General features: G+C 30.2%; 5 protein-coding genes and 1 non-coding gene across 12 annotated transcripts; 3 read left to right on the top strand and 3 right to left on the bottom strand.

The window, feature by feature from the left end:
- The first annotated feature begins 2 nt into the window (after nucleotides 1-2).
- On the top strand, nucleotides 3-1262 carry LOC126265036 (uncharacterized). Its single transcript, XM_049965286.1, has 4 exons — nucleotides 3-223; nucleotides 274-408; nucleotides 492-824; nucleotides 957-1262. The coding sequence occupies exons 1-4, from the start codon at nucleotides 64-66 to the stop codon at nucleotides 1223-1225; spliced, it is 897 nt and encodes a 298-aa protein (XP_049821243.1). The 5' UTR covers nucleotides 3-63; the 3' UTR covers nucleotides 1226-1262.
- Nucleotides 900-18599, bottom strand: LOC109605259 (insulin-degrading enzyme). 6 transcript variants are annotated; one of them, XR_007547588.1, is made up of 19 exons: nucleotides 12400-12504; nucleotides 12304-12341; nucleotides 7672-7862; nucleotides 7235-7612; nucleotides 6999-7121; nucleotides 6741-6943; nucleotides 5003-5203; nucleotides 4704-4945; nucleotides 4453-4651; nucleotides 4292-4401; nucleotides 4094-4238; nucleotides 3930-4040; nucleotides 3749-3869; nucleotides 3330-3691; nucleotides 3141-3275; nucleotides 2835-3044; nucleotides 2551-2773; nucleotides 1258-1347; nucleotides 900-1176 (listed from the first exon to the last, which is right to left on the bottom strand). XR_007547588.1 is itself a non-coding variant. In XM_049965283.1 (18 exons), exons 1-18 carry the CDS (start codon nucleotides 18569-18571, stop codon nucleotides 1310-1312), a joined length of 3111 nt encoding a protein of 1036 aa, XP_049821240.1. In that variant the 5' UTR covers nucleotides 18572-18599; the 3' UTR covers nucleotides 1197-1309. The 6 variants fall into 6 exon arrangements, 4 of the variants coding, with proteins under 4 accessions (XP_049821240.1, XP_049821241.1, XP_049821239.1 ...); XR_007547589.1 differs by having other exon boundaries at nucleotides 900-1025; XM_049965283.1 differs by lacking the exons at nucleotides 900-1176; nucleotides 12304-12341; nucleotides 12400-12504 and adding exons at nucleotides 18395-18432; nucleotides 18491-18599 and having other exon boundaries at nucleotides 1197-1347.
- LOC109605261 (probable histone-lysine N-methyltransferase set-23) lies at nucleotides 5721-6980 on the top strand. Its single transcript, XM_020021828.2, has one exon. It carries the CDS (start codon nucleotides 5959-5961, stop codon nucleotides 6751-6753), a length of 795 nt encoding a protein of 264 aa, XP_019877387.1. The 5' UTR covers nucleotides 5721-5958; the 3' UTR covers nucleotides 6754-6980.
- Trnaq-cug (transfer RNA glutamine (anticodon CUG)) lies at nucleotides 8468-8539 on the bottom strand. Its single transcript has one exon. It is a non-coding gene; the product is annotated as a tRNA-Gln (tRNA).
- On the top strand, nucleotides 8774-11078 carry LOC109605257 (protein preli-like). The gene is made up of 5 exons (XM_020021825.2): nucleotides 8774-9053; nucleotides 9112-9325; nucleotides 9533-9688; nucleotides 10051-10265; nucleotides 10612-11078. The coding sequence occupies exons 1-4, from the start codon at nucleotides 8962-8964 to the stop codon at nucleotides 10225-10227; spliced, it is 639 nt and encodes a 212-aa protein (XP_019877384.1). The 5' UTR covers nucleotides 8774-8961; the 3' UTR covers nucleotides 10228-10265; nucleotides 10612-11078.
- On the bottom strand, nucleotides 16693-27438 carry LOC109596495 (sulfite oxidase, mitochondrial). Of its 2 annotated transcripts, none has more exons than XM_049965285.1 (11): nucleotides 27139-27438; nucleotides 26915-27084; nucleotides 26741-26855; nucleotides 26508-26689; nucleotides 25566-25725; nucleotides 24002-24188; nucleotides 23814-23948; nucleotides 23576-23768; nucleotides 23306-23506; nucleotides 23082-23251; nucleotides 16693-16986 (listed from the first exon to the last, which is right to left on the bottom strand). In XM_049965285.1, exons 1-11 carry the CDS (start codon nucleotides 27147-27149, stop codon nucleotides 16858-16860), a joined length of 1653 nt encoding a protein of 550 aa, XP_049821242.1. In that variant the 5' UTR covers nucleotides 27150-27438; the 3' UTR covers nucleotides 16693-16857. The 2 variants fall into 2 exon arrangements, with proteins under 2 accessions (XP_049821242.1, XP_019867605.2); XM_020012046.2 differs by lacking the exon at nucleotides 16693-16986 and adding an exon at nucleotides 22728-23021.
- Between the last annotated feature and the right edge of the window lie 124 nt (nucleotides 27439-27562).

Genomic DNA, 27562 nt, shown 5'->3' with positions numbered 1-27562 from the left:
CTTAATTTAGGTGGATTGCCACATTTTAAATAGGATATAAAATTCAGAGCTGACAGTTTAATTATGAGGCAACAGAGTGAAAAACTCTTGGCACCTCATCCCAATTCCAAATTAAATACAAACTTGCCACAATTAGTACTCCAATTCTTCTGTGTTAGTATAAAGATGTGCATTACGATTATTTTGTGTTGCCTTGGAGTAATTGAAGGCTTTTATATACCTGGTAAAAATATAGTAGTGTATAGGTCAATTTATTTTTTGGTCATATTTTAGTTAAAACAACGGAAAATCCAATTCATCATAATGCTTCCGAAACACAACACGCTGTGTGTAACATTGTTTCCAATGAAATTGTAGCCTCTGCTAATGCCACAATTACAAGGGAACTAAAAGGTGTTTGTACGTCAAGTAAGTAAAATATGCTTTCAAGCAGTCTTAATCTTTCGAATTAACCATTTTTACCCATTTAATATGTATACATCTGATTTTAGGTCAACTAATTATTTTTATGAATCAATTACAAACTAAAATTCAAAAAGGATTTGACGAATTGAGAAACATTTTTGAATACAACGGTTACAAAATTCCATTTAAATTGAACGATTATGACTATTTCGAAAATTCCAATGATGTTTCGAAAGAGACTAAAAGTTTACATAACTCGGAAGTTATTTCGCTATTTGAAGAAATAGAAAAGTTTAACGATACTGTTTCCAAAACATCAACAGGAGATATATACACATATTATTGGAAAGTTGAGCAACTAACCAGTATACTAGCAAAATGGAACATGTACATTGTTAGTCCATACATGCTAGTTTTAGGTATTTTTAAATATTATACTATTTATAAAAATAGTTTCAAATATTGTTCCGTACATATTTATCAAAAAAAGTAAACTATCCAAATACTTTATTTTAAATTAGTTAAATTTTTAATTATAAAATTTATTTTAGGTCATACACTTCACATACAATTTTATCCTCATTATATGGGAACTAATAATGTTGCAATCCAATTAAGACCTGAAAGTAATAGCTTCGTTAAGGAACACAAAATATTTATAATGGACCAGCTTGGACATGACCATATAATTTCAGGGATACTGGGTAAAATTACGCCTACACTTGAAATGTATACTGTGTCAGCATCCACACTGACCGAAGAAAAGTACTCCTATAAAAACCGCTTAATAATAAAATTAGAAATATATTTAAATTCATAGATCTTGTTACATAAATATACCTACATACTTACATTTATTTCCTTATATATTTATGTAATTATATACATACTGTAGAAAACTGGTTTATTTTGTTAGATCCTTGCATTCTATTCTTGAGTCATCTACAAAGAAAATTTAATGAAGTTGGGTAGTAAAAAAACAACCATTGCATTCCTGTGTCTTAACGAATTGTTTTATATTTCATAACATTTCTTAAGTACAAAAACACAGATATCTCAAATAAATTTTTCAACAAAAATATACACAAAACTCTTCTAGTTTAGAAGATAAGTCACACATTTACAGTTCAATTATTTAACATCTATACAATTTATTCAATATTTACACTAATTATTATTTCAAATTGACTAAAATAATGTTCGTGCTGAACTGCGAGTTTTGAATATAAAATTTGTATGTTTCACACAAACATGAATTGTACAAACTCCAGGAAATACCTAAACTAGCCTCGTTTTAAGTGCATTACAATAAATATTTGTAAAAATTTCGAATTTGAAATGCATTTTAAATTCCTAAACATTTATTAGAGGATCTCTTTGTTATAACAAGGTTTAACAAATTCTTAAAAACAATATTATAAATGAATTATAAAACAAATTATTCTTAATTATTGGTGAATAACAGTTATATTATTTAAGACAATATTTGCTATATTAAATGAACTGAATCAATACAACAGGAACAGGACAAATATTCTGTAGCAGAATAAACAATTATTTTACAACATTTATATGTACATTCGGCGACAGATCTGCAGTTACACCTTAAAAGACTAATTGCCTGCAGTTTATTACTACTGTCAGTCTGTGAGGAAGATAAGGGCAGTCTTTTATTGAGAGATAGAACCTTTAAGCACTGCAATTAATGGTGAACACAAGGTGTAATTGCATGTCTGTCAATGACTATACACATAACCAACTAGAAATACTTTAAAAAAATGAAAATTTTATAAATTAAAATTTAAATTTTTGCAATTTTATAACAAATACAAATCTTAAATTAACCATTTAATGATTCTATATATGTGAAAATAAGTCATTAAACAAATCAAAAAGACGTGTGCATTTACTTGCTGATTAAAATCAGTAAATAAGTTAAAATTAATAGTGAAAGTAGCTGCATAACTGACAGTAAAATCATCAAACTAAATCTACAAAGCCTCATTACGACAAGGAGACCGTCGTTTTCCCGTTCTATCGACCTGCGATCGAACGTCAAACCCACACATATACTCCCAGGCTGGGGATGGGCTTAGGCGGTCGCGGCGCCGCCCTCCTGCGCCCGTCACAGTTTGCACTTATTACCTTTGCGTGTGATGTTGATGTAGGGTTGGACCAGCGGATGCATTTCGTGCGTGCTCTTAAACACGGTCACATCTTCGATAACGGTTGGTGGGGTTTCAGTATCCCGTGGTTTTGCGTCGCCTAATCGCTCCGCTTCCGAGAGGAGGCCAGCTCCGCCCTCGGCGCTGCTCACCACTTGCACAGCTAGTTTTTTGCGATGCGGACTATTCTCCTTTAGGATGTTCTGGGAAAATGCAACAACAAATTGTCAGTGACTGCATGTTTAACATGATATTAGAAGTTACCTTGTAAAAGTTTATGACATCCTCCTTAGTCAAGGTTTTGAGATAGGCCACTTCAGTGTTGGCTCTGTCAAAGTGGTATTGCTGGGAAGTGATTTCCGTCCAGTACAGGTTGGATTGAGCTGTTAACTGTTTCGGTTTTTCCAATCGTTGAGCTGCCAAAGCATCCCTGTGCCTCACGAATTCTTGGTCTGACATTTTTTCAATATGTTCCTGTGGAGAATTCATTATAAATATAACACACATAAACAAAAATAATGATAACTTTATTATGAATTTTTTAATATAAAAATGGTAATAAAAACTCACGAGCATGCTCTCCAAAAACTGTTCTATCCTCGTATCCAAAAATTCGGGGTGTCTGTCAGACTGCACGATAATCCTTAAACCCTGAACACCGTTTGCACGTCTAATACCGCTAAAAACTATGTAACCTAATTGTTCCTAAAACATATAACAGATAAGCAAGACATAAAATTGGCTGTAATAAACACTCACCTTGGTTCTGAGAATATTAAAGCAGGGCTCTTGAATAATCTGAGCGAATAACTCTAATTTCATGTTATTTTCCTTAGACTGCAGTCCACACTGATAGTACAATTCGATACAGGACGACTTGTGCACCTTATTTTCAACTTGGTATACATAGTGAGATCCGTCTTCCAGTTTCAGTTCTCTGTTGAGCAAAAGCTGGCGAGGCAATAGAGGCGACATGCTAAGAGCCGATGTCAAATGATCCTCTACAATCTGGGCAAGTTTTAAAGCCTTTTCCTTATTGGCATTACCGTGCACCAGACATTCTATGTGCATCTTTGATAGCATTTGCGGAATAAAGGCTTCCAGTTTGTCAATAGTCAATTCTTTAAAAATATTATGTTACCAAAATGTTATTAATTAGAGTTTAAGTTTTAACTTACGGTCAGTAGCTGCCAATAACTCTTGTTTGGTCCACGAATGTTCCGTCAACAAGACCGACAAATAATACACAGCATGCTGGTAGGGTTGTTCAGCTGAGAAGTTCTTCAAATTTCTGATGTACTGTTAAAAAAAAAACATTTGTGTTAATTTTGAAAATAAAGCAACTTTTATTCTACTTACATTTTCCTTGTATATAGCGAATCTTTTGGGATCAATTTTAAAATTAACTAGTTTTTCTATCACTTTTTCCAATAAAATATGTTGTTTGTTACTATAACCACCAATGGCAAGCTAAAATTGAAATGGAGATAGAATAATTATATTAATGAGTGTTGTATACTTACAATAAGACCATATTTGGTATTCAGCAGTTCCCACCTGAGACCTGCACATTCAGCTGCATATGCATATTCATTGAGAGCATCTCTAAACAATTGCACCAGCATATGAGTTAAATTACAATTGATGGGATCTAAATACGCCAGAGGGCTAAAAAATACATATTCAGTATACATTTTGTCACAACATTATATTTAAAGTACCTGACAAAATCGAACATGACATTGGCTTTTGGCAATAAAAATTTGTCATCTTGTTTGAACCAAATCCTGCTTAAGGCAGTATCTTGAATAATTACTGGATATTCAGTTACCTAAAACACATTTATTTTTCTGCAATGAACTAACAAATTTCTATAACTTACATCGTTGTCAATCGGATACAAATCAAAGTCGGTGGGGATAAATTCGTTCTTTGGCGGTATTTTTAGTTCGTTACACAATCCGGCTTGGCGCCAGTCTTGCAGAATGTCCTCGGATATGTTGATCTTCTTGTACTTAGTTCCATACCATGGTTCCACCTCATCTAACTCTTTCTCGAATTTCTTGGCGATCACCGCTAATCTAAATTACGTCATCATTATTAAAGTCAATTTATGATTTGTCCACAACTTACCTAACTTTATCAGGAACAAACTCGTTCCAGATTTGTTCAATCAACTCCGGTTCCCACTCCGTGAATATGTAATGTACAGAAAGAATATCTTCCATTGGATACTCCTGGAGATTGTGAACCAAACCAGAGATATAGCCCCTAGGCGATTCTCTGTCTTTAAATCTAAAGGACATTAGGCCAATATCCCTGTTTTCTTCTTGCACCCATTTCAATGGCCCTTCAGCTTTCAACATGTTCAAATACTGAAAGCAAATTCGCATGTTAATCGAATCCTAGTTTATAAATGTGACTCCACTTACCTGAAATACAAGTTTCACGATATCATCCACGTGATCAATACCTTCCTCTGTGAGATCCACAGCAATACCGAAAAAACCTATGCCTCTTGGGGCAGGTCTGTTGCCGGCAACGAGATTGTTCGACCAACCCCTGGCTTTCAATATAGATAAAATACTTCCAGGTCCTTCATGTCCCATTAAATGGCTTATGTAGTGTCCCGGCTACAAATGTATGATTTATTAAAATTAAAAATTAGTAATAATTAATTAAATCTTCTGATTAATATTAAAATTAAATATAACAACTAGTTTTTAATAATGATATTTAAAATTTAAAAATTAAAATATTTTTATTACAAGACAAATTTTTACTTTTAATGGTCAGAACTGAATTATTATTGCTTTTTTAAATTTTTTTAGGTAAATAGAATATATTAATTATTTTATTTCAAATAAACGTAAAAATTACTCTTTTTTCTAGTAATAATTTATTATTTTGTTCCTCTGATTATTTAATCACATATTCTATTTCATTTTAAATAAATTTACATAAGTTTGGTCGTTTTACTTTTAACAATCATCTTTACTACTTTTCACAGCGACCTCAGAGTTTATTAAATAAATCGCGCTGTAAAGGTAACTTATATGGCTCAAAAATATTTAATTTGTGACATATTTTGAAAAGTTTGTCAGTATGTTTTTAGGTGCGCTTATTCTGTTTCTCCTTTATGTATCTTATTCCTTCAAATTGTCTTATGAGTTTTATTTAGTTTAGCTCTATTACATTTTTTGTAATATTGGATTACATTATATTTGCATTATTTGTAAATTAAAATCATATACATTTAATTAATCTTGTAGAACATTCAATAGTGTAGCACAAATTTTCCACCAATATAATAGAATGAATTTTAATTATTGTTTGGAAGAAGAAGTTTAACCTATAGTTTGTGATCAAAGTTTACTTAAAAGAGAAAATGGAATTCGTCGATATTTACGACCATGATTTAGATGAATTAATTTATTTCCCTAAGAGCATCCCTACAGATGAAATAATACAAGCAAATGAAAAAGATTTGGATGGTTGCCATTGTATATCTGAATGTCAATACGGGTCATGTGCGTGTTTGGATCGAAGCGGATTCTCTTATACTTATGTGGACAGGAGCGATTTATCAACTTATTCATTAAATGAACTTAATGACTTGAAACCAAACTATGAATGTAGTTTAAATTGTAAATGCACAGTAACTTGTGGAAATCGACTGGTTCAATATGGTCCAAATCCATTTCTGACTGTAAAGAAATGCAATGATTCCAAAGGATTGGGGTTATTTACAAATAAATATATTAAAAAAGGTACATTTATCTGTGAATATGCTGGAGAATTAATCAATGAGTTTGAATATAAAAAAAGGTTTAATTCATACAAGACAAGATTAAAAATGAACTATGTGTTTTGTTTAAATGAACATTTTGGAGACAAAACTGTTAAAACATTTATAGATCCCACATATTATGGGAACATTGGGCGCTACATTAACCACAGTTGTGATCCAAATTGTAATTTAGTTATAATTCGCATTGATACAACAATACCAGGTCTTTATGTATTTGCCAACAAAGATATCCCAGAAAACTGTGAACTAACATTCAATTATGGTAATGTAATCCCAGGAAACTGTTCAAATCAAACAAAATGCTTATGCAATAGTCCAAATTGCCAACAATTTTTACCCTTTGATGACACAGTACTTACCGCAGACTTGTAGTAGGGTGTGAGATCAACACTGGGGAATACTATGTTAAGATTTCTTACATCTTTAACAGGGGATATGTATACTAAGGTTTTGAAATGTTCATCATCAAATGGATGTTCCTCCCATCTAGGGGCAGTAACATTTTTATCTTCTACTGTTGCAAACAATTCTGTCACCATTTCCTCCAGCTCATCCAGAGATTCTAAAATTCAGTTGTATTATAGTTGAATAATAATTAATTGTGTTTTATTGAATACCTTTTCCCAGTACTGCTAAACACATAATGTTTGAAGAGTACCATTTGTCATGGAATTTTAAGAGTTCATCTCTCACATTTATATTGTTTTGCTTTGTAAGTTCCTCAAGGGTATACTTATTACCTGTAAGTAAATCAGTACATTTATATCATTATTTTATAAAAACAATAAAACAAACATGGTACAAATAGATATATTATGATTAATTATTAAAGTTTTATAATAACCATGCATACCTGTTCCAAAAGTGTTATATGGATGATCCTTTTTAGATGTATGCTTATCCAATTGGTCCATCCTCCAGACATCACTTGGGATGTTCTTTTCATGCTCAGAGTTCACAGCATTAATTTCTCTTTCCGTAGCACTCTCAGTAAACAGGGGTGATATAAAAAATTGTGAAAATCTATCAAGTGCATTACTCAAATGCTCAGGTACTATATCAAAATAATATAGGGTATGATCAGGATAAGTTGCTGCATTACTACTGCCACCATGTTCACTTAAAAATTTGTTATAGTCGTTCTCATTAGGGTACTTTTTGGTACCCAAAAACAGCATATGTTCACAGAAATGAGCCAAACCCAAAACTTCCTTCGGATCACTCAAGTATCCTATAACACACAAAACATTAGCACTGGTGCACTTCAAAACATCACTCAGATTTACATACCAACATTAACATCCATCGCAGCCGCTGATTTGTCTGTAGTTGGATCACTAACCAGAAGAATTTTCATGTGATTTTTCAACTCCAAACCCCTGTAGCATCTTTTGTCCTCTTTGGACTTGGTGATATTGTCGATCCGCCTCAATATGGGACTATCCATAGTGGTTCTGGGTTTTTTATCGGCTCCCAAGGTGCTGCGAAAATATTAATTAATTAGTTTTACTTTTCTCATAACCTCACATGTTACCTGATAAGGCATATACTTGATCGAATTTGATTGCTTGTAATTCGTACAAGTAATCTACTACTTCGTAAATAGTGCATTCAGAATTTATTCGGAATTTACAATAAATCTAAACTTGCAAATGATGGGTGTTTACATGAGTTTGACATCTCTTAATGCAACGATGAAAACACCTGATAATAATTGTACACGTAACTGTTTGCGTCCGTGTAATAAAAATATTGAGAATAATTTTAAATTTGTATTAACTTTTAAGTATTAATTAGTCATTATATAAGAAATGTATTCTTATTAAAAATTCTAATGGCGATCATAGACTTTATACTATGAAGATAGATGTATAATTATTGTATAGAAAACAAATTAAACTCGCACCTTTTTGTGCTTGACACGGTGTCTAAATCATCAGTAAAGAATATAAATAATAATAATAAAGCAAATGAAAGATACCAAAAATAATATTTTAAATTAAATAAAAATGTTTATTAAATCAGTTTTCAATAAAATAAAGTCATATTCCCTTATTTACTTGTAAAAAAAAATGAAAAAGAGATCAGGTCCCACCGAGATTTGAACTCGGATCGCTGGATTCAGAGTCCAGAGTGCTAACCATTACACCATGGGACCTTGTACTTATAATAGGAAACAAATGTATCACTTGATAAAATATTGATTATCTTTCAATATGAACATTTTTGTTTCATTTTTTTTTTCAAAGTCAATGAAACAACAATTAACAAAAGTTAACAATCCGTAAAAATTAACAAACTAAATATTCACAAAAAAGAGGATGGAAACTGGAATATGTGACGTTGGTCACGTAACAACAGGGGTGAGGCCTGTTCCCTACAAGGTTATGTCAGTCGACTCGAGTAGATCTCACAGTCTTGACAGTTGTTATTATTGTTGCAATTTTTGTCATAAAGCGTGGCAGAATGTCTCTTCACGTGCAACAATAAACCTCCGTATCATGTAAAATTCAAGTGTACACGAGTGTTACATAAATCCAGCGAACGAGTCTGTCACAAGGACGACATAATCAAAAAAACATGCCGCGATTCTTCGAACAAACAACAATTTTCAATTACTCGTGGGAGCAGGTGGCTCAAGGATTCTGGAAACGCTATCCCAACCCCAACAGGTATGTGATTTTTATAAAATTTCCCGGCTCTTCGTCAAATCGGGACTTTGTACTCTAGCAAACATGTGTTGACGGAAGACACCGTCCAAAGGGAAATCAGGGCAGGAAGGCTGTTTTCGAAGCGCCTGTTGAGCAAAACGAATTCGATTCCGAAATGGGCTGAGCGCTTTATCACTGCCAAACATGTCAATATCGTTGAGGAATCGATCGTCGATCCAAAGAACAAAGTGCTCATTACCTATACAAGAAACCTTGGATATGCTAAAGTGATGGTAAGCTAGTAAACAAAACATTCCTATGATAATGAGCAAACAAGTTCCAATTGCGTCGATCGGCCAGTTTGTCGGCCTAACAATAGCAAAACTTTAATGAAACTTGACACAGTTCCCATTAAGTAAATATTATGCAATTGACTTGCATTTCTGGTTATAAATAGATCAGAACTAATAATAGATTTTAATTTTTTCTGAATATTCCAGAGTGTCACTGAAAAGGTTGTGTATAAAGAGAGTGAAGAACATCCTGGCAAAACTGTAGCATTAAGGACTGCCTGGATTGATTCACAAGTTAGGGGATTCAGTAGAGCTATTTGTGCTTTTGGCTATGAGAGATTTAAGAAGAACTGCAATAAAATGGTGAGTATTCAATACAATCATGAATTAAAAAATATGTTTATAAATTTTTGTTCATTTTTCTTATCAATTAGGTGTATTACAAAACAATTAGCCTTGAAACCATATCAGTTTTAGGATTGTAAACATTTAATTTTAAATCGAATATCTTTTAGCTTTAGCTTAAAACAATAAAATGGGATAAATATAGATATACATTCAAAAATAAATAACAGACTCTATCAAATGCAAATGCAATAAAAATTTTACTTCACAGAATAATTAAGTAATTACTTTTCAAATGTTATTTTTAATAAATAGTTTAATCTCTATTAATATGTAATGTTTTTTTTTAATTTGGATAAATTCGATTAATTTTATTTCAGGCGGGTGGTTTCAATTACGTCCTATCGAACTTGTTTCCTGCCCAACACACAATTCCATCGACTTACGCCACAGTTACGGCGGCTACCAAGTTGAAAGACGCCGCCAAGAATGCATCAGAATTGGCGAAGGCTAAGGCCGCACCTATCTACGCTTCCCTTAATCCAAACAAGTCCTAGTAGAGGAACGAGGGCGCGGATGATACTAATACCTGATAGTAAGTGTACCATTGTGTTTAAGTAATATTAAAATGTTAAATGTCACCTACTCAGTTTCATATATAAAAACGTGGAGTAGAATTATAGGAATTGGTGTTTTAATAATAAATTAATGTTTTGTTTATTACCGAAATTGTGTAGTAAGAACAGTAGTATCTGGGATACGCGCTTTGTATTTTGGAAGCTTAAGCCAACTCAAATGTCTTTGGGTTATTAATTTAATTTAAGCCAGTAACAACATAACTCCACTTAACCTATATTGATAAATTATTTGAATAATATATATTTGTCATGTAGTTTCTTCAAATTTTTCTTTGTAAAGTAACTAGAGATATCTTGTTCCAGGTACTATTGTTTGATGCCCCGTCTCAGAGATGCAATGGTCTGATAACAAAACCACCCTCATGGTGGTATCAAGTACAACTTTACATAAAATGTAACTGGGATTAAATGTTTTTGTATAATATAGTTAAGGAGTTATAGACAGTAGGATATACAGGGGTTTAAGTAACATTCCTGAAACTCCTTCGTTACGATAAATTGTAGCATTTCGTGTGCTAGATCTATAAGGAAAATATAATTTAGAGTAACTAATGTAACTATTTAATTTTACTTTCGAATTATTTTAGGTTCCATAACAGATTGTAATGGGATTTTTTCTTACTTTTCTACAAATGCAATATTTTTTTTTGTAAAAACTAGTCAATGACTTTACCGGTGGGAGAATCATTCATATGTGTATATAATGTTAGGATAGACATAGTTTAAGTCTGGTGTATCCATTTATTGTTAATAAAATTTTAAACATTAAATTGATTTTCTATTTTTTAAAAAATATAATTTTATTAAAATTTCAGCGGTGAGCTCGTTTTGATATATTTGATATTAAGAAAATTAAATGTGGTAGATTTTTAATCTTTTAGAAATTATTTAAATCGGTAAAGTGTGAAGCGAATTGCATTATAAGTGGCTATTTCATATTCTCACCTTTGTGTAACAACAATTAATTATTAGTTAATAAATTATACAAGAACATGCCTGGCAACAACCATAACAATTACTTCAATTAGTTTATTAAGGAAATTGATACGCAGAGAAACTTACATAAAATATTATTATTAATAACATATATCCTCGAAAATCTTTAGACATTTTTTTTAAAATATTGACTAATATTCCTAATATTTCTTGCATACCTAATTGTTCTTGACCTGTTCTACAAATTTTCTAACCGCAGAATATATCTATTAAAAAGTTACATAATTATATTGTTATTAAATGTGCGGTTTTAAAACAGTTTATATTTTGTGCCTTCAGGCCGTTTGCAAATTGGCATTTTCAAAACAAACTTGCCTGTTAAACTGTGCTGATGATGTAACATTTTGGAAAGTCAGCATATCAATAATGCGAATTTAACTGCCAGAATTACAAAAAAACTAAATAAATAAACCTATTGTACATTTAAATAATTATACGAGTTTTAGCTGGTTATTAAGAATAATGACTGATGTTTCGTTTTGTCTATATTATATAGTTGTTTTCGAAGAATCATTAAAATTAATTATTTTAATTTATGGATATTTATATCATTTTTATAGATGGTTTACTTTTCCAATCGACCGAAAATTGATATTAAACCTCATGATTTTAATTACGTGATTAAGCATAGTCTCACTAAAAATGAATCGGTCATAAAAGCGAAATAATTCCTTTAATTGAGCGTGAAATTAATAATTAGTCGAAGTGTTGTTTTCAAGATATTTTTGTTGCTGAGTAGTAATTCGTAAGAAATTACGGACACTTGGTAAACTTTAATGATTTTCGTGGTCCATCGAACTAAATACCTGTTGTGTTACTTATTATGTAATGCATAAATAAAAACAAGATGTGTGCAACGTTCTAATGTAGAGGAAATCTGTGTACAACCACCCGATTGCACTATTTTGTTTACATTGTCACGTACAAATGAAAATCCAACAGCGTTTTATTTGTGTCTAGAATAATGATAAATCCGGCACTTTATAAAATCGTACTTACTGAAACAATTCCTGATGTATATCCATGATTTTGCCGATCTGAAAATTAAATGCGGTACATAAAAACAAGTTTACGCCTAGCACGTGCCATACGTACGTGATGGATCTCCCTTGTGTGACATATCCAGATGATGTTGAACACGACGATCAGGACCGGCAAGAACTTGACGATCTGCATCGTATCCGCACTAAACTGGTGTTACTGCAAACAATTAATTATTCCGCAGTCAGTCGCTATTATTCGCCTGTTGTGTTTAATTCATTGTTAATACTGGCGATAGGAAAACTGAACGTCGATTAGCACTGTACAATTTCAAAAAAAGTAAACCACGCCAAACATCACACAAGTCACTGTTTCACTTTCACTGCGAGATCTAAACGGCGGGATTTGATGGGTGAAGACAGATGCGCCCGGTGAAAGTGAAGTGCCGACAACTAATAAAGTAATACACAGACGCGTAATTGGCGATTTGTGCACGAATTCGGAGCAAGATGTTACACCAGTTCGTGGAAAATTGGATCAATTTGCCTAATATGTATAGGTATTCTGTGGATTAGCGGGGCGCGTTGTAATGCGGACAACTGTTGCCGTTCAAACTTTTATATGGTTTTCGGCTTTGTCGGGCGGATTTGCATAATTTCGCTGTTTAGGGGAGTGTAGATTTTACCTGTGTTGTTCCGCATTTCCGGGATTTATATGCAAAATTAATACAGATAGACATTATAGGATTTTATTGCTTTACAGGGTAGATCCTAAAATTAGCATAATTTCCATTTTTGCACTTATAGAGGTAATTTAAATTCATTTTTGTGTGGTTTTGTAAAATTATAGCTTTCTGTAGTGATTGGATTTTTTAGTTACGCCATGTGAATAAGAATCAGTTTTCTCTATTGAGTGAATTAACTATGTCGCAGCTGAAGAGGGTGATTGACCGGTCAATTTTACATAAGATCGAAATTTTTTGATAGGAAAAATCATTAGTTTATATTAATTTTTCTTATAAAGTTTCCTTAACATTTTTTGATCACGTTCCTGTTCCAATAAATAAGTTTTAGCCAATACTAAGATATAGTATATTTAAATCAAACATACTCATAATTTTAATATGTAAAATTTTAGTAATTTACTTATCATAAAATACGCAAGTAAATTGTTTTTTATAAACAACACAATGAGAAAAATAATAGTTAATGATGGAAATAATTTGAATAATTTAATATCTAATTAGTTCACATTTTCTACTAGGAACTAATTTGAATGAACAACCTTAAATTAAACGCATTTTTGTTGAATAAAATTTTGCAATACATTTCCTATTTGTTATAATAAATTTCAGAATTGAACATTTTTTTTTAAATCTAAAAATAATATAATTATATTTTAATGATATTTTTTAACATTTATATTCATAAGACCATAATCATTACTATTTGTTCATGGAGGGGGAGGTAATTACCCATAAAATAATCGCATTAGTTAATAGTAAAATTATATTCCTGAATAATTCATTTTCACATCGTAATAATTAAAATTATTTTGTAATTATATGCGATGTCGTCTTAACGTATGGTCAAAATGGGTTTTTTCAAGAATTTTATCATTAATTTTGTTGTTTTATCCGTTTAAAGCAACAAATTAATTGCGTCATAAAAATTTCGTAATTCGGAATTCATGTCACTGTTGTTGCAAATTTCAATGACAACTTTCATTGGATGCATAATATTTATGCACTGGAAACATAACATAGGAAGTAGCTACATCCGGAAACGTCTAGATTTGCTCTCGATGTGAACCAAAAATTCGATTAGTAAGTAGGTTAATTTTTATGGTATAATTGCTAAATATTACCGGTTTAATAGTCCATTAAAGACATCATTGCTTTTCATGAGATTTGTGCGCATAAAAGAGAATGAGTTTTATAGCTAAATGATATTAAGAAATTTTATGCAACCATAAATAACAATGCAAATAGTCCATGTATTGTTAATAATGAGGCAACAAGTTTTATAGGTTTTCTAAAAAATAAGAATACAATTTAACCGTTATTAAAATTATTATTTAATATTAATTTTCCTACAGTTAAGCATAAAAACTGTTTTTTAACAATTAAAATTAAATAAAAAATTTTTAATGTACGTGAGTTACAAAAAAGAACTTTCTTTGTCCACTTTTAATGAATCGTTAATTTATACGGTATGAGTGTTTCTTCTTAAAAAATATTTTACTAGAGTGTTTAATAATGACAAAATGTCATTTTTTTTGGCCCAAAACCAAAATCTACAGGATAATTTTTAGGTATGAAAGGTGAAGACACCATACTAGAAAATTTTTTATACAAAATTTAACTGCACCACAGGATTAACTATCCCCTCAAATGGGTATATACCAAATTTGATAAAAAATACATATTCATAATTCTGTAAAAACATAAAAAATCATATTCTTTTTATGAATTTGTTTTTTGATCAATTAGTCTATACTTTAATACTCTAGAATATTAGAGTAATAATAATTTTTGTCAATTTATTTCATAGACTACTTAATTAAAAAAAAACTAAATTCAATAAGGATATGTTTTTTAATTTTTCCACAGAATTATGAATACACATTTTTTTATGAAATTTGGTATATACCAATTTCAGGGAATCCTTCATCTAGTGATGTAGATATATTTGTTATAAAAAATTGGGTAGTAGTATTCTTTAATTTTCATTTCACTAAAAAAATAACCAATAAGTTTTGGTTTGAGGCCAAAAGGAGTAATATTTTGTTTATAAAACATATTTTGATGCTCTACAATTAAAAAAATTGTTAGAATCGGACAAAAAATAAAATTTCCAAAAAGTTTACTAAATATAAATATAATATTTATCAAAATATGCATTTTATATCTAATTTGGTATACACCCATATCAGGGGGTGTTTAATCCAGTAGTGTAATTAAATTTGCTATAAAAAATTGACTAGTGATTTCCTTAATTTGCATGTCAAAATCGGGCAAAAAAATCAAATTTTATAAGGGAGTTTCGCTTTCAAATGGGCCAAACTATAGGCAATGTACAAAAAATTCACTAAATATAAATATAATATTCTTTTATCATATTAAATGCGAAAGTTAATTATAATATTGACTCAATATATGTTATTAAGTAAATACCAATCTCATATTATAATTGATAAGATAGAATAATTTAATAAATTCGTTCTATTTAACGAAAGTGTTACATTATTTGTGAGTAACCAAATTAATGACCTCAAATCGCCAAATCCGTTTTAATTTCAAACGTATAGTAAACAAAGAATAATCAGACGTGGTTTACTTTCGGACAAGTACCGTTGTCTAACAAAATTACCCGTTCAATCGCCAAAACTACACTGCACGATCAACAATCAATGGATGGAACACTGCGCGGAAGTTGTCATTGTCGGCAGGTGATTAAAACTGAAATTAATTACGGGGATCACCTAAATTTATATTGCAGTTTTGGCGTTGCCGCAATTAGTTAAACAAATCATAATGGTTCATTGTGCCAGCCGCAAAACGGTTCAATGCATCGTTCCCGTTTAATGAACCAACGATTGAACCGGACCTATTCTTCGGTGTGTGATGTTTGTTTAAAATTGTTGCAGGAAAATTCGACACATGCTTAAGTGCCAAAATTTCGTTGGACGTGCTGAAAATCGTTGATTCGTTCGATTGTTTACTAATTTCGAAGGCCAAGGTTGAAAGAGACGTTGAAAATTTACCAAGAAAATATATGCAAATGGTTAGTTAAATCATAAAATGCTTCAATAAATTACATAAATTATATTTTACAAGCCCATTGTTTTCAGCAAACAAACTTTTAAAACCAATTAAATAAATCAAGTTAAGCAATTGTAGATTGTTTTAAATGAAAACATTTATATTATAATCTTGTTAACAAAGAATTTATTGATATACGTATTTCGTAATAAATAATATAATAAATTATTTATTTTAGATTTACAATTTTAGAAATATTTATATTTTTTTGATGAAATATTTAAACAATTTTCTTATTAGTAAATTAATGTATTTGTATAATTTCTTATTGAAACATTTCTCCAAAATTAATTCAGTATTAATAATAAATCGTATCTTATTATCGAATTTCTTTTAAATATCTTACTAATTAATAAGGAACATTTCAATGTCAACAAAATAATCTAAATCACAATTTATATAGTGTATATATACAAAGCTGTATTGAATATTGAACAAACAATTTTTCACAGATAGCATCATATTACACAATACATACATTTCTCATATTAATGTTCCTGAAAAATCATTATTAATATTCAAATAGAAAGGTATTTGTGTAACAAAGACTTTTTTATAAAAATAATTGAAAAGAAACTACAAAGTATATTAAAAAGTATGAATTATCATTTTTATTGTAAACAATACCCACTATATATAAAAAGTGCCCGATTGTGTTAATAATAGTACATAGATAATAATAAATGTTAAAACATAGATATAACTTGCTGATAACAATATTTACCATTTAACAATCATAACAAACGTACTCAGTGTATCACTTTAACTCGAATCCTATGATAGGCGTTGCTCAATACACCACGAAGATTCCAAATGTTCTCAAATGTTTCAGGTTGAGTATTGTAAGAGGAGTCCACCGCCTTGGCCCACAATTCAACCTACATATTATTAATAATTAAAATTAAAAATTCGAAAATCAAATTGGCAGATTTACTAACCATTTTGGTATTTTTATCCACAGGTATTTTCACTGTCCATAACGTCCAACTCCAATGTTGGGGAGGTTGCGCAGAGTCCTGCAGTAAATTAGCTACGTGCCATGTTTTGCCTTGATCACCAGTCACGTCTACCCTCACGATTTTTTGTCCACCACCAGACCATGCATACCCTTACAAAATCAAAAAATAAATATTGAACATTGTATACGTTCATCGTAGTCTACCTTTAACTGTGATGTAGCCATCTACCGCTTTAACAATTTCGCAATCGAGGGGTTTACAAATAGCCGATATTACTGGCAACTCTTGAATGGCAGGTGATTTTGTGAAGTCAACAGTGTCCCAATCGGTACTCGGCGAGAAACCCTTATAGTCGTTTTGCTGCCAGTGGGAATCACTTTCTTTCTCCGAGACGATTACCTTAGCTACAATTAAAGGATTATTAATACGTTAACAAAAAGTTATAATTATAAATATTGACTAATATTCCTAATATTTCTTGCATACCTAATTGTTCTTGACCTGTTCTACAAATTTTCTAACCGCAGAATATATCTATTAAAAAGTTACATAATTATATTGTTATTAAATGTGCGGTTTTAAAACAGTTTATATTTTGTGCCTTCAGGCCGTTTGCAAATTGGCATTTTCAAAACAAACTTGCCTGTTAAACTGTGCTGATGATGTAACATTTTGGAAAGTCAGCATATCAATAATGCGAATTTAACTGCCAGAATTACAAAAAAACTAAATAAATAAACCTATTGTACATTTAAATAATTATACGAGTTTTAGCTGGTTATTAAGAATAATGACTGATGTTTCGTTTTGTCTATATTATATAGTTGTTTTCGAAGAATCATTAAAATTAATTATTTTAATTTATGGATATTTATATCATTTTTATAGATGGTTTACTTTTCCAATCGACCGAAAATTGATATTAAACCTCATGATTTTAATTACGTGATTAAGCATAGTCTCACTAAAAATGAATCGGTCATAAAAGCGAAATAATTCCTTTAATTGAGCGTGAAATTAATAATTAGTCGAAGTGTTGTTTTCAAGATATTTTTGTTGCTGAGTAGTAATTCGTAAGAAATTACGGACACTTGGTAAACTTTAATGATTTTCGTGGTCCATCGAACTAAATACCTGTTGTGTTACTTATTATGTAATGCATAAATAAAAACAAGATGTGTGCAACGTTCTAATGTAGAGGAAATCTGTGTACAACCACCCGATTGCACTATTTTGTTTACATTGTCACGTACAAATGAAAATCCAACAGCGTTTTATTTGTGTCTAGAATAATGATAAATCCGGCACTTTATAAAATCGTACTTACTGAAACAATTCCTGATGTATATCCATGATTTTGCCGATCTGAAAATTAAATGCGGTACATAAAAACAAGTTTACGCCTAGCACGTGCCATACGTACGTGATGGATCTCCCTTGTGTGACATATCCAGATGATGTTGAACACGACGATCAGGACCGGCAAGAACTTGACGATCTGCATCGTATCCGCACTAAACTGGTGTTACTGCAAACAATTAATTATTCCGCAGTCAGTCGCTATTATTCGCCTGTTGTGTTTAATTCATTGTTAATACTGGCGATAGGAAAACTGAACGTCGATTAGCACTGTACAATTTCAAAAAAAGTAAACCACGCCAAACATCACACAAGTCACTGTTTCACTTTCACTGCGAGATCTAAACGGCGGGATTTGATGGGTGAAGACAGATGCGCCCGGTGAAAGTGAAGTGCCGACAACTAATAAAGTAATACACAGACGCGTAATTGGCGATTTGTGCACGAATTCGGAGCAAGATGTTACACCAGTTCGTGGAAAATTGGATCAATTTGCCTAATATGTATAGGTATTCTGTGGATTAGCGGGGCGCGTTGTAATGCGGACAACTGTTGCCGTTCAAACTTTTATATGGTTTTCGGCTTTGTCGGGCGGATTTGCATAATTTCGCTGTTTAGGGGAGTGTAGATTTTACCTGTGTTGTTCCGCATTTCCGGGATTTATATGCAAAATTAATACAGATAGACATTATAGGATTTTATTGCTTTACAGGGTAGATCCTAAAATTAGCATAATTTCCATTTTTGCACTTATAGAGGTAATTTAAATTCATTTTTGTGTGGTTTTGTAAAATTATAGCTTTCTGTAGTGATTGGATTTTTTAGTTACGCCATGTGAATAAGAATCAGTTTTCTCTATTGAGTGAATTAACTATGTCGCAGCTGAAGAGGGTGATTGACCGGTCAATTTTACATAAGATCGAAATTTTTTGATAGGAAAAATCATTAGTTTATATTAATTTTTCTTATAAAGTTTCCTTAACATTTTTTGATCACGTTCCTGTTCCAATAAATAAGTTTTAGCCAATACTAAGATATAGTATATTTAAATCAAACATACTCATAATTTTAATATGTAAAATTTTAGTAATTTACTTATCATAAAATACGCAAGTAAATTGTTTTTTATAAACAACACAATGAGAAAAATAATAGTTAATGATGGAAATAATTTGAATAATTTAATATCTAATTAGTTCACATTTTCTACTAGGAACTAATTTGAATGAACAACCTTAAATTAAACGCATTTTTGTTGAATAAAATTTTGCAATACATTTCCTATTTGTTATAATAAATTTCAGAATTGAACATTTTTTTTTAAATCTAAAAATAATATAATTATATTTTAATGATATTTTTTAACATTTATATTCATAAGACCATAATCATTACTATTTGTTCATGGAGGGGGAGGTAATTACCCATAAAATAATCGCATTAGTTAATAGTAAAATTATATTCCTGAATAATTCATTTTCACATCGTAATAATTAAAATTATTTTGTAATTATATGCGATGTCGTCTTAACGTATGGTCAAAATGGGTTTTTTCAAGAATTTTATCATTAATTTTGTTGTTTTATCCGTTTAAAGCAACAAATTAATTGCGTCATAAAAATTTCGTAATTCGGAATTCATGTCACTGTTGTTGCAAATTTCAATGACAACTTTCATTGGATGCATAATATTTATGCACTGGAAACATAACATAGGAAGTAGCTACATCCGGAAACGTCTAGATTTGCTCTCGATGTGAACCAAAAATTCGATTAGTAAGTAGGTTAATTTTTATGGTATAATTGCTAAATATTACCGGTTTAATAGTCCATTAAAGACATCATTGCTTTTCATGAGATTTGTGCGCATAAAAGAGAATGAGTTTTATAGCTAAATGATATTAAGAAATTTTATGCAACCATAAATAACAATGCAAATAGTCCATGTATTGTTAATAATGAGGCAACAAGTTTTATAGGTTTTCTAAAAAATAAGAATACAATTTAACCGTTATTAAAATTATTATTTAATATTAATTTTCCTACAGTTAAGCATAAAAACTGTTTTTTAACAATTAAAATTAAATAAAAAATTTTTAATGTACGTGAGTTACAAAAAAGAACTTTCTTTGTCCACTTTTAATGAATCGTTAATTTATACGGTATGAGTGTTTCTTCTTAAAAAATATTTTACTAGAGTGTTTAATAATGACAAAATGTCATTTTTTTTGGCCCAAAACCAAAATCTACAGGATAATTTTTAGGTATGAAAGGTGAAGACACCATACTAGAAAATTTTTTATACAAAATTTAACTGCACCACAGGATTAACTATCCCCTCAAATGGGTATATACCAAATTTGATAAAAAATACATATTCATAATTCTGTAAAAACATAAAAAATCATATTCTTTTTATGAATAATTTTTGTCAATTTATTTCATAGACTACTTAATTAAAAAAAAACTAAATTCAATAAGGATATGTTTTTTAATTTTTCCACAGAATTATGAATACACATTTTTTTATGAAATTTGGTATATACCAATTTCAGGGAATCCTTCATCTAGTGATGTAGATATATTTGTTATAAAAAATTGGGTAGTAGTATTCTTTAATTTTCATTTCACTAAAAAAATAACCAATAAGTTTTGGTTTGAGGCCAAAAGGAGTAATATTTTGTTTATAAAACATATTTTGATGCTCTACAATTAAAAAAATTGTTAGAATCGGACAAAAAATAAAATTTCCAAAAAGTTTACTAAATATAAATATAATATTTATCAAAATATGCATTTTATATCTAATTTGGTATACACCCATATCAGGGGGTGTTTAATCCAGTAGTGTAATTAAATTTGCTATAAAAAATTGACTAGTGATTTCCTTAATTTGCATGTCAAAATCGGGCAAAAAAATCAAATTTTATAAGGGAGTTTCGCTTTCAAATGGGCCAAACTATAGGCAATGTACAAAAAATTCACTAAATATAAATATAATATTCTTTTATCATATTAAATGCGAAAGTTAATTATAATATTGACTCAATATATGTTATTAAGTAAATACCAATCTCATATTATAATTGATAAGATAGAATAATTTAATAAATTCGTTCTATTTAACGAAAGTGTTACATTATTTGTGAGTAACCAAATTAATGACCTCAAATCGCCAAATCCGTTTTAATTTCAAACGTATAGTAAACAAAGAATAATCAGACGTGGTTTACTTTCGGACAAGTACCGTTGTCTAACAAAATTACCCGTTCAATCGCCAAAACTACACTGCACGATCAACAATCAATGGATGGAACACTGCGCGGAAGTTGTCATTGTCGGCAGGTGATTAAAACTGAAATTAATTACGGGGATCACCTAAATTTATATTGCAGTTTTGGCGTTGCCGCAATTAGTTAAACAAATCATAATGGTTCATTGTGCCAGCCGCAAAACGGTTCAATGCATCGTTCCCGTTTAATGAACCAACGATTGAACCGGACCTATTCTTCGGTGTGTGATGTTTGTTTAAAATTGTTGCAGGAAAATTCGACACATGCTTAAGTGCCAAAATTTCGTTGGACGTGCTGAAAATCGTTGATTCGTTCGATTGTTTACTAATTTCGAAGGCCAAGGTTGAAAGAGACGTTGAAAATTTACCAAGAAAATATATGCAAATGGTTAGTTAAATCATAAAATGCTTCAATAAATTACATAAATTATATTTTACAAGCCCATTGTTTTCAGCAAACAAACTTTTAAAACCAATTAAATAAATCAAGTTAAGCAATTGTAGATTGTTTTAAATGAAAACATTTATATTATAATCTTGTTAACAAAGAATTTATTGATATACGTATTTCGTAATAAATAATATAATAAATTATTTATTTTAGATTTACAATTTTAGAAATATTTATATTTTTTTGATGAAATATTTAAACAATTTTCTTATTAGTAAATTAATGTATTTGTATAATTTCTTATTGAAACATTTCTCCAAAATTAATTCAGTATTAATAATAAATCGTATCTTATTATCGAATTTCTTTTAAATATCTTACTAATTAATAAGGAACATTTCAATGTCAACAAAATAATCTAAATCACAATTTATATAGTGTATATATACAAAGCTGTATTGAATATTGAACAAACAATTTTTCACAGATAGCATCATATTACACAATACATACATTTCTCATATTAATGTTCCTGAAAAATCATTATTAATATTCAAATAGAAAGGTATTTGTGTAACAAAGACTTTTTTATAAAAATAATTGAAAAGAAACTACAAAGTATATTAAAAAGTATGAATTATCATTTTTATTGTAAACAATACCCACTATATATAAAAAGTGCCCGATTGTGTTAATAATAGTACATAGATAATAATAAATGTTAAAACATAGATATAACTTGCTGATAACAATATTTACCATTTAACAATCATAACAAACGTACTCAGTGTATCACTTTAACTCGAATCCTATGATAGGCGTTGCTCAATACACCACGAAGATTCCAAATGTTCTCAAATGTTTCAGGTTGAGTATTGTAAGAGGAGTCCACCGCCTTGGCCCACAATTCAACCTACATATTATTAATAATTAAAATTAAAAATTCGAAAATCAAATTGGCAGATTTACTAACCATTTTGGTATTTTTATCCACAGGTATTTTCACTGTCCATAACGTCCAACTCCAATGTTGGGGAGGTTGCGCAGAGTCCTGCAGTAAATTAGCTACGTGCCATGTTTTGCCTTGATCACCAGTCACGTCTACCCTCACGATTTTTTGTCCACCACCAGACCATGCATACCCTTACAAAATCAAAAAATAAATATTGAACATTGTATACGTTCATCGTAGTCTACCTTTAACTGTGATGTAGCCATCTACCGCTTTAACAATTTCGCAATCGAGGGGTTTACAAATAGCCGATATTACTGGCAACTCTTGAATGGCAGGTGATTTTGTGAAGTCAACAGTGTCCCAATCGGTACTCGGCGAGAAACCCTTATAGTCGTTTTGCTGCCAGTGGGAATCACTTTCTTTCTCCGAGACGATTACCTTAGCTACAATTAAAGGATTATTAATACGTTAACAAAAAGTTATAATTATTTTACTTTATTTAAGTAACCTACTTAACCACTTCACATTTCTGGCTCCTACAACCCCGGGGACAATAACCCGTACAGGGAAGCCATGATCTCTAGGAATTGGGACACCATTCATTTCATATGCCAGGAGTACATCCCCACGTTTGTCCAGCGCCTTCCAAATTGGTATTGACGCCCCATAAGTGCTGCCCGTCGCATCCATATCCTCACCTTCAAACTAAACAACTGTAATAGATATCAAATTTTAAACAACTTAACTAACCAAAACATGGTTGTTCTTCTCCTCGTCTTTCTCGGTCAAGCCGGCCAATCTTAAAACGTCTCGCAAAGGCACGCCAGTAAACTTTGCGTTTCCAATAGCTGCAGGTCCCCAGTTCAAGCCTTTAACTGGTTTTACCTAAAATTTTTCGTTACAGCCGCGCTTCCAAATATGATTTATCTTAAGTTTACTTGAGTCATTTCACTTCTTCTGTTACCGGCACACATTATGGTCGAAGTGATCGTTTTCGAAGGCAGTTTTTTCAATTCGTCCAGTGTGAAAATTTTCGATCCTTTTCCTTCGATTTCGATTTCTAGTTCGTATGTATCTGGGTTTATGTCAGGTACAGGTAAATGGTTTCGGACGTAAAACAATTCGCTGTTAAACAAATAATATTATCTATAATAAGGTGGGCCAAAAAAATCGCTCTTCAAAGAGGAGCTCTTAATTTTAATAGGAAAGTTCTCCTCATCTTACTTTTCCATTTTTTCTTCAGTTACATATGGCAAAAAACACATTTATAACTCATAGACAAATGAATATTATAAAATGGCCAACATATATCTTTGTAGGAAATTAAACACTCTTCAAAAAATGTCTCTTGTAGTTAGAAGTAGTTTAGAAGATTCGCATGCGTACTGCAACCTGATTTTAATAGTTTTTTAATAAAAATTTTAAATTTAACAATTTCAGTCATCATTTTGAAATAATTCATCTATTTAAGAAAAAATAAAGTCTTTTATTTAAGAAATATTATTAAATATATTAAAATACAACTGTTAATTATTTGGTTATAGTTATATATAAGAAGACATAAGCTCAGGAACTTATGTAAAACAGAACTACAAACATTTGAAATTTTCAAATTCCCCAAACAAAAATATTCAATTATAAATTTTGTGGAAAAAATTTGAGTTACACTTTAAATAAACCTTTTGAAAAATAATAAATTACAATACTAAATTGTGGTAAGTACAAAATTATGTAAAAAAATATTGTTAAAAAACTGATTAGAAAGAAATATATTCGAAACAAAAGATTTTTGTTTTTTTTTTTTCAAATCTTTATAAATATTTTCAAAATTGACTTCAAAATGACTTAAACATAGATAAATTTAAAATATTTCTTTAAACAAACTATTAAAATCTACGCATTAGGATTCGAATGCGAATATCTTCTAAATGGTTAACCACAGGAGATCTTTTTTGTAGAGCATTTAATTTCCTATTTATATTTCTTTGATGAAATATTTAAACAAATTTTTTATTAATAAATTAATGTATTTGTATAATTTCTTATTGAAACATTTCTTCAAAATATATTTTAGATTAAATTCAGTGTTAATGATAAATCGTAATTTATTATCGAATTTCTACATAAAATATTGAGCAATTTATAATATTTAGTTACCTACAGCTTAAGAAATAAATGTAAAGAAATTTTTATTGAATTCTTCAAACTTTGACCACCGATATCTTGCAAACGGTTGGAGTTATGAAAAAATGGTTTTTGTAGAGCATTTAATTTCCAATATAAATAGAAATGGCGAGATATGGATTTTGTCATAAGAGACTAAAGAAAAAATGGAAAACTGAGATGAGGAGGACCTTCCTATTAAAATTAAGAACTCATCTTTGGAGAGCATTTTTTAAAAATGTCTATGAACCAATTTTTCAGTGTCGGAAATAGTAGTAGTCGATTTTTTTTCCCGCCCTAATCTATATACATATAACGTTGTTTGCTAAAGCAACTTACTTTGGTGTTATGAAATTTTCAACTAATAAGGCGGGTGATGTTTCTGCATTGAATGGTTTTTTACTGGCTGGATTTAAGGCAGTATGTCTTAAAGGTTCCTTTGCATAAGGGTCAGACATGTCTTGTGTGAGAGAAACATCATCTGATTTTGATAAGTTACCTGCAATTGAACAAATATGTTATATTACTTTTATCAACTAATTTTGTTTGAAACTTGCGCATTCGCCATATTTTAAATTATAATTTTAATATTGAAAAAATAATTATTGGTGAAAATTTACTTATGTTGTTAAACTTAATAAAACTAATGATTAATTGATTAAGGATGACACCTTGTGTGAAATTTTAAAAAACTAAAAAATTATAAAAAAGCTTCAACAATTTTAAATAATTATCTCAAATAGTTTTTGAATTACAGCCTTCTAAAGAGTGGCTGCTCAACAGAAAGTTTCGTTTACTATGGGACCCACTAGTGTTATTGTTCAGACTGTGATGATGAAAATATTTTGATTGATCCAACTCATGGATATTATTCAGTTTGCGTCAGTATTTTATGCAATTAGCATTTAGTGATATGTAAAACATGTAACTAATTATGCAAGTTCTCAAAATACATTTGAAGTACTATTTATTTCAAACGTATTTTTATTCGTCTATACGTTTAGTAGCTGTGATCCGTCTTATGGGTATCAGATTAAAAGGAGTTAAGCCAATGCCTCAAGAGGGTCAATCATCTCGAAAAAGAACTACAACAGTCTTTTTGTTAATTAATTATTTTCATTTGAAAATTTTTCTGCATATTGATTATTTATTCACAAATGTGTCCATTAAAATTTAAAACATTTGATGCAGTAGTATTCTTTAAAATAAAATCCTAAAAATCACTTTTTTTTAGGTCATCACACTAGGTGTGCCCCTTAATCAATCTAAAAGTGTCAATACCTATTCTTAATGATTCTAATATTTTAAAAACATGCGGATTTTTATGTATGCCATACAACAACCAGAAAGGTTCTACTGAGCTGCCTGCTGCTATCATTATCTGGTCACCTCCAGGATGTTCATTTACAAAATTGGTCACATCATAAACTCCTTCTTTGTATGTTACCCAAATTCCAATTTTACTGAAATTTACAAGATTATTAAAAAACTTAATTAACTCATGGATTATTTACTTGTCAGTATGTTGTGAAACTTCCTTGGCAGTATAAGTTGGCAAGTTTTCCTTCCACTTACCAACATCATTTTCTTCAATATTAGCCTCAGCATGAACTCTGTTTTTATTTATATCTAAAATTTAAATGTACATGTAAAAAATTATCAAAGAACTACCATGGTAGTTAATTTACCATAAATATGGAATCCAATAAATGTGGCCAAACCTGTTCCTACTAAAACATAATGGCTAGGAGACTTATGATAAGATTTGTACTTGTTTTCATAATTATTATTATGGGAGCTGCTAAGTGTTCGAGCAACATTATTAATGTTTCTAATACTAAATAAAGTAGGTCGCAAGCTATAATAGATGGAAATATTTGAAAAATATGAGATTAATTACAGTATATCTAACCTTTTAATCATGTTGGATAAGTCCGTTAAAATAAAATATTATAAATTAGTCTAAAATTGTTTATTTAAACGAAACAACACTTATAATCAAAGGAACGTAAAAATTTTACAGTGGTATGACAAACTTATTCTGATTTCGATTTCTACATCAGAGTATTTTTTCAAGTGTTATCTCAACAAGGTTAGGTTTTGGCTGTTTAATAATTGCGAAATTTACAATTAAATGACGTGGTAACAAGAAAGAAAGTGACCACGTAAATTGTTGAAGATTTTTATTTATCACATATTTATCACGAAATAACAATATATAATAACAATATTAAGGTAAACAATGATGGCAACAATGTCATTTTTAAATATTTTATTTTATCAAAATTTTATACATTTTAAGTTGTAAAAACTACTCAAATCGTGTACAATGTGGA

This window comes from Aethina tumida, chromosome 3 (assembly GCF_024364675.1).
Source record: "Aethina tumida isolate Nest 87 chromosome 3, icAetTumi1.1, whole genome shotgun sequence".
In the NCBI taxonomy this organism is placed as follows: domain Eukaryota; kingdom Metazoa; phylum Arthropoda; class Insecta; order Coleoptera; family Nitidulidae; genus Aethina; species Aethina tumida.
Note: the sequence above shows the minus strand (reverse complement) of the source record. Positions and strands in the feature narration are given on the sequence as shown.

Excerpts from the sequence above, each read along its gene's own strand:
- LOC126265036 (XM_049965286.1), top strand. The coding sequence starts at position 64 with ATGAGGCAACAGAGTGAAAAACTCTTGGCACCTCATCCCAATTCCAAA. Across the intron at positions 224-273 it reads TGAAGGCTTTTATATACCTG|TTAAAACAACGGAAAATCCA; the intron begins GTAAAAATATAG and ends GTCATATTTTAG. Across the intron at positions 409-491 it reads AAAAGGTGTTTGTACGTCAA|GTCAACTAATTATTTTTATG; the intron begins GTAAGTAAAATA and ends ATCTGATTTTAG.
- LOC109605261 (XM_020021828.2), top strand. The coding sequence starts at position 5,959 with ATGGAATTCGTCGATATTTACGACCATGATTTAGATGAATTAATTTAT.
- LOC109605257 (XM_020021825.2), top strand. The coding sequence starts at position 8,962 with ATGCCGCGATTCTTCGAACAAACAACAATTTTCAATTACTCGTGGGAG. Across the intron at positions 9,054-9,111 it reads CGCTATCCCAACCCCAACAG|CAAACATGTGTTGACGGAAG; the intron begins GTATGTGATTTT and ends TTTGTACTCTAG. Across the intron at positions 9,689-10,050 it reads AGAAGAACTGCAATAAAATG|GCGGGTGGTTTCAATTACGT; the intron begins GTGAGTATTCAA and ends ATTTTATTTCAG.
- LOC109605259 (XM_049965283.1), bottom strand. The coding sequence starts at position 18,571 with ATGCAGATCGTCAAGTTCTTGCCGGTCCTGATCGTCGTGTTCAACATC. Across the intron at positions 7,863-18,394 it reads ATACATCAGGAATTGTTTCA|CACCTTGGGAGCCGATAAAA; the intron begins GTAAGTACGATT and ends ATATTTTCGCAG. Across the intron at positions 2,774-2,834 it reads ATGTCATAAACTTTTACAAG|AACATCCTAAAGGAGAATAG; the intron begins GTAACTTCTAAT and ends GCATTTTCCCAG.
- LOC109596495 (XM_049965285.1), bottom strand. Across the intron at positions 24,189-25,565 it reads GAAAATTTCATAACACCAAA|CGAATTGTTTTACGTCCGAA; the intron begins GTAAGTTGCTTT and ends TTTGTTTAACAG. Across the intron at positions 23,252-23,305 it reads TGGCTACATCACAGTTAAAG|GGTATGCATGGTCTGGTGGT; the intron begins GTAGACTACGAT and ends TGATTTTGTAAG.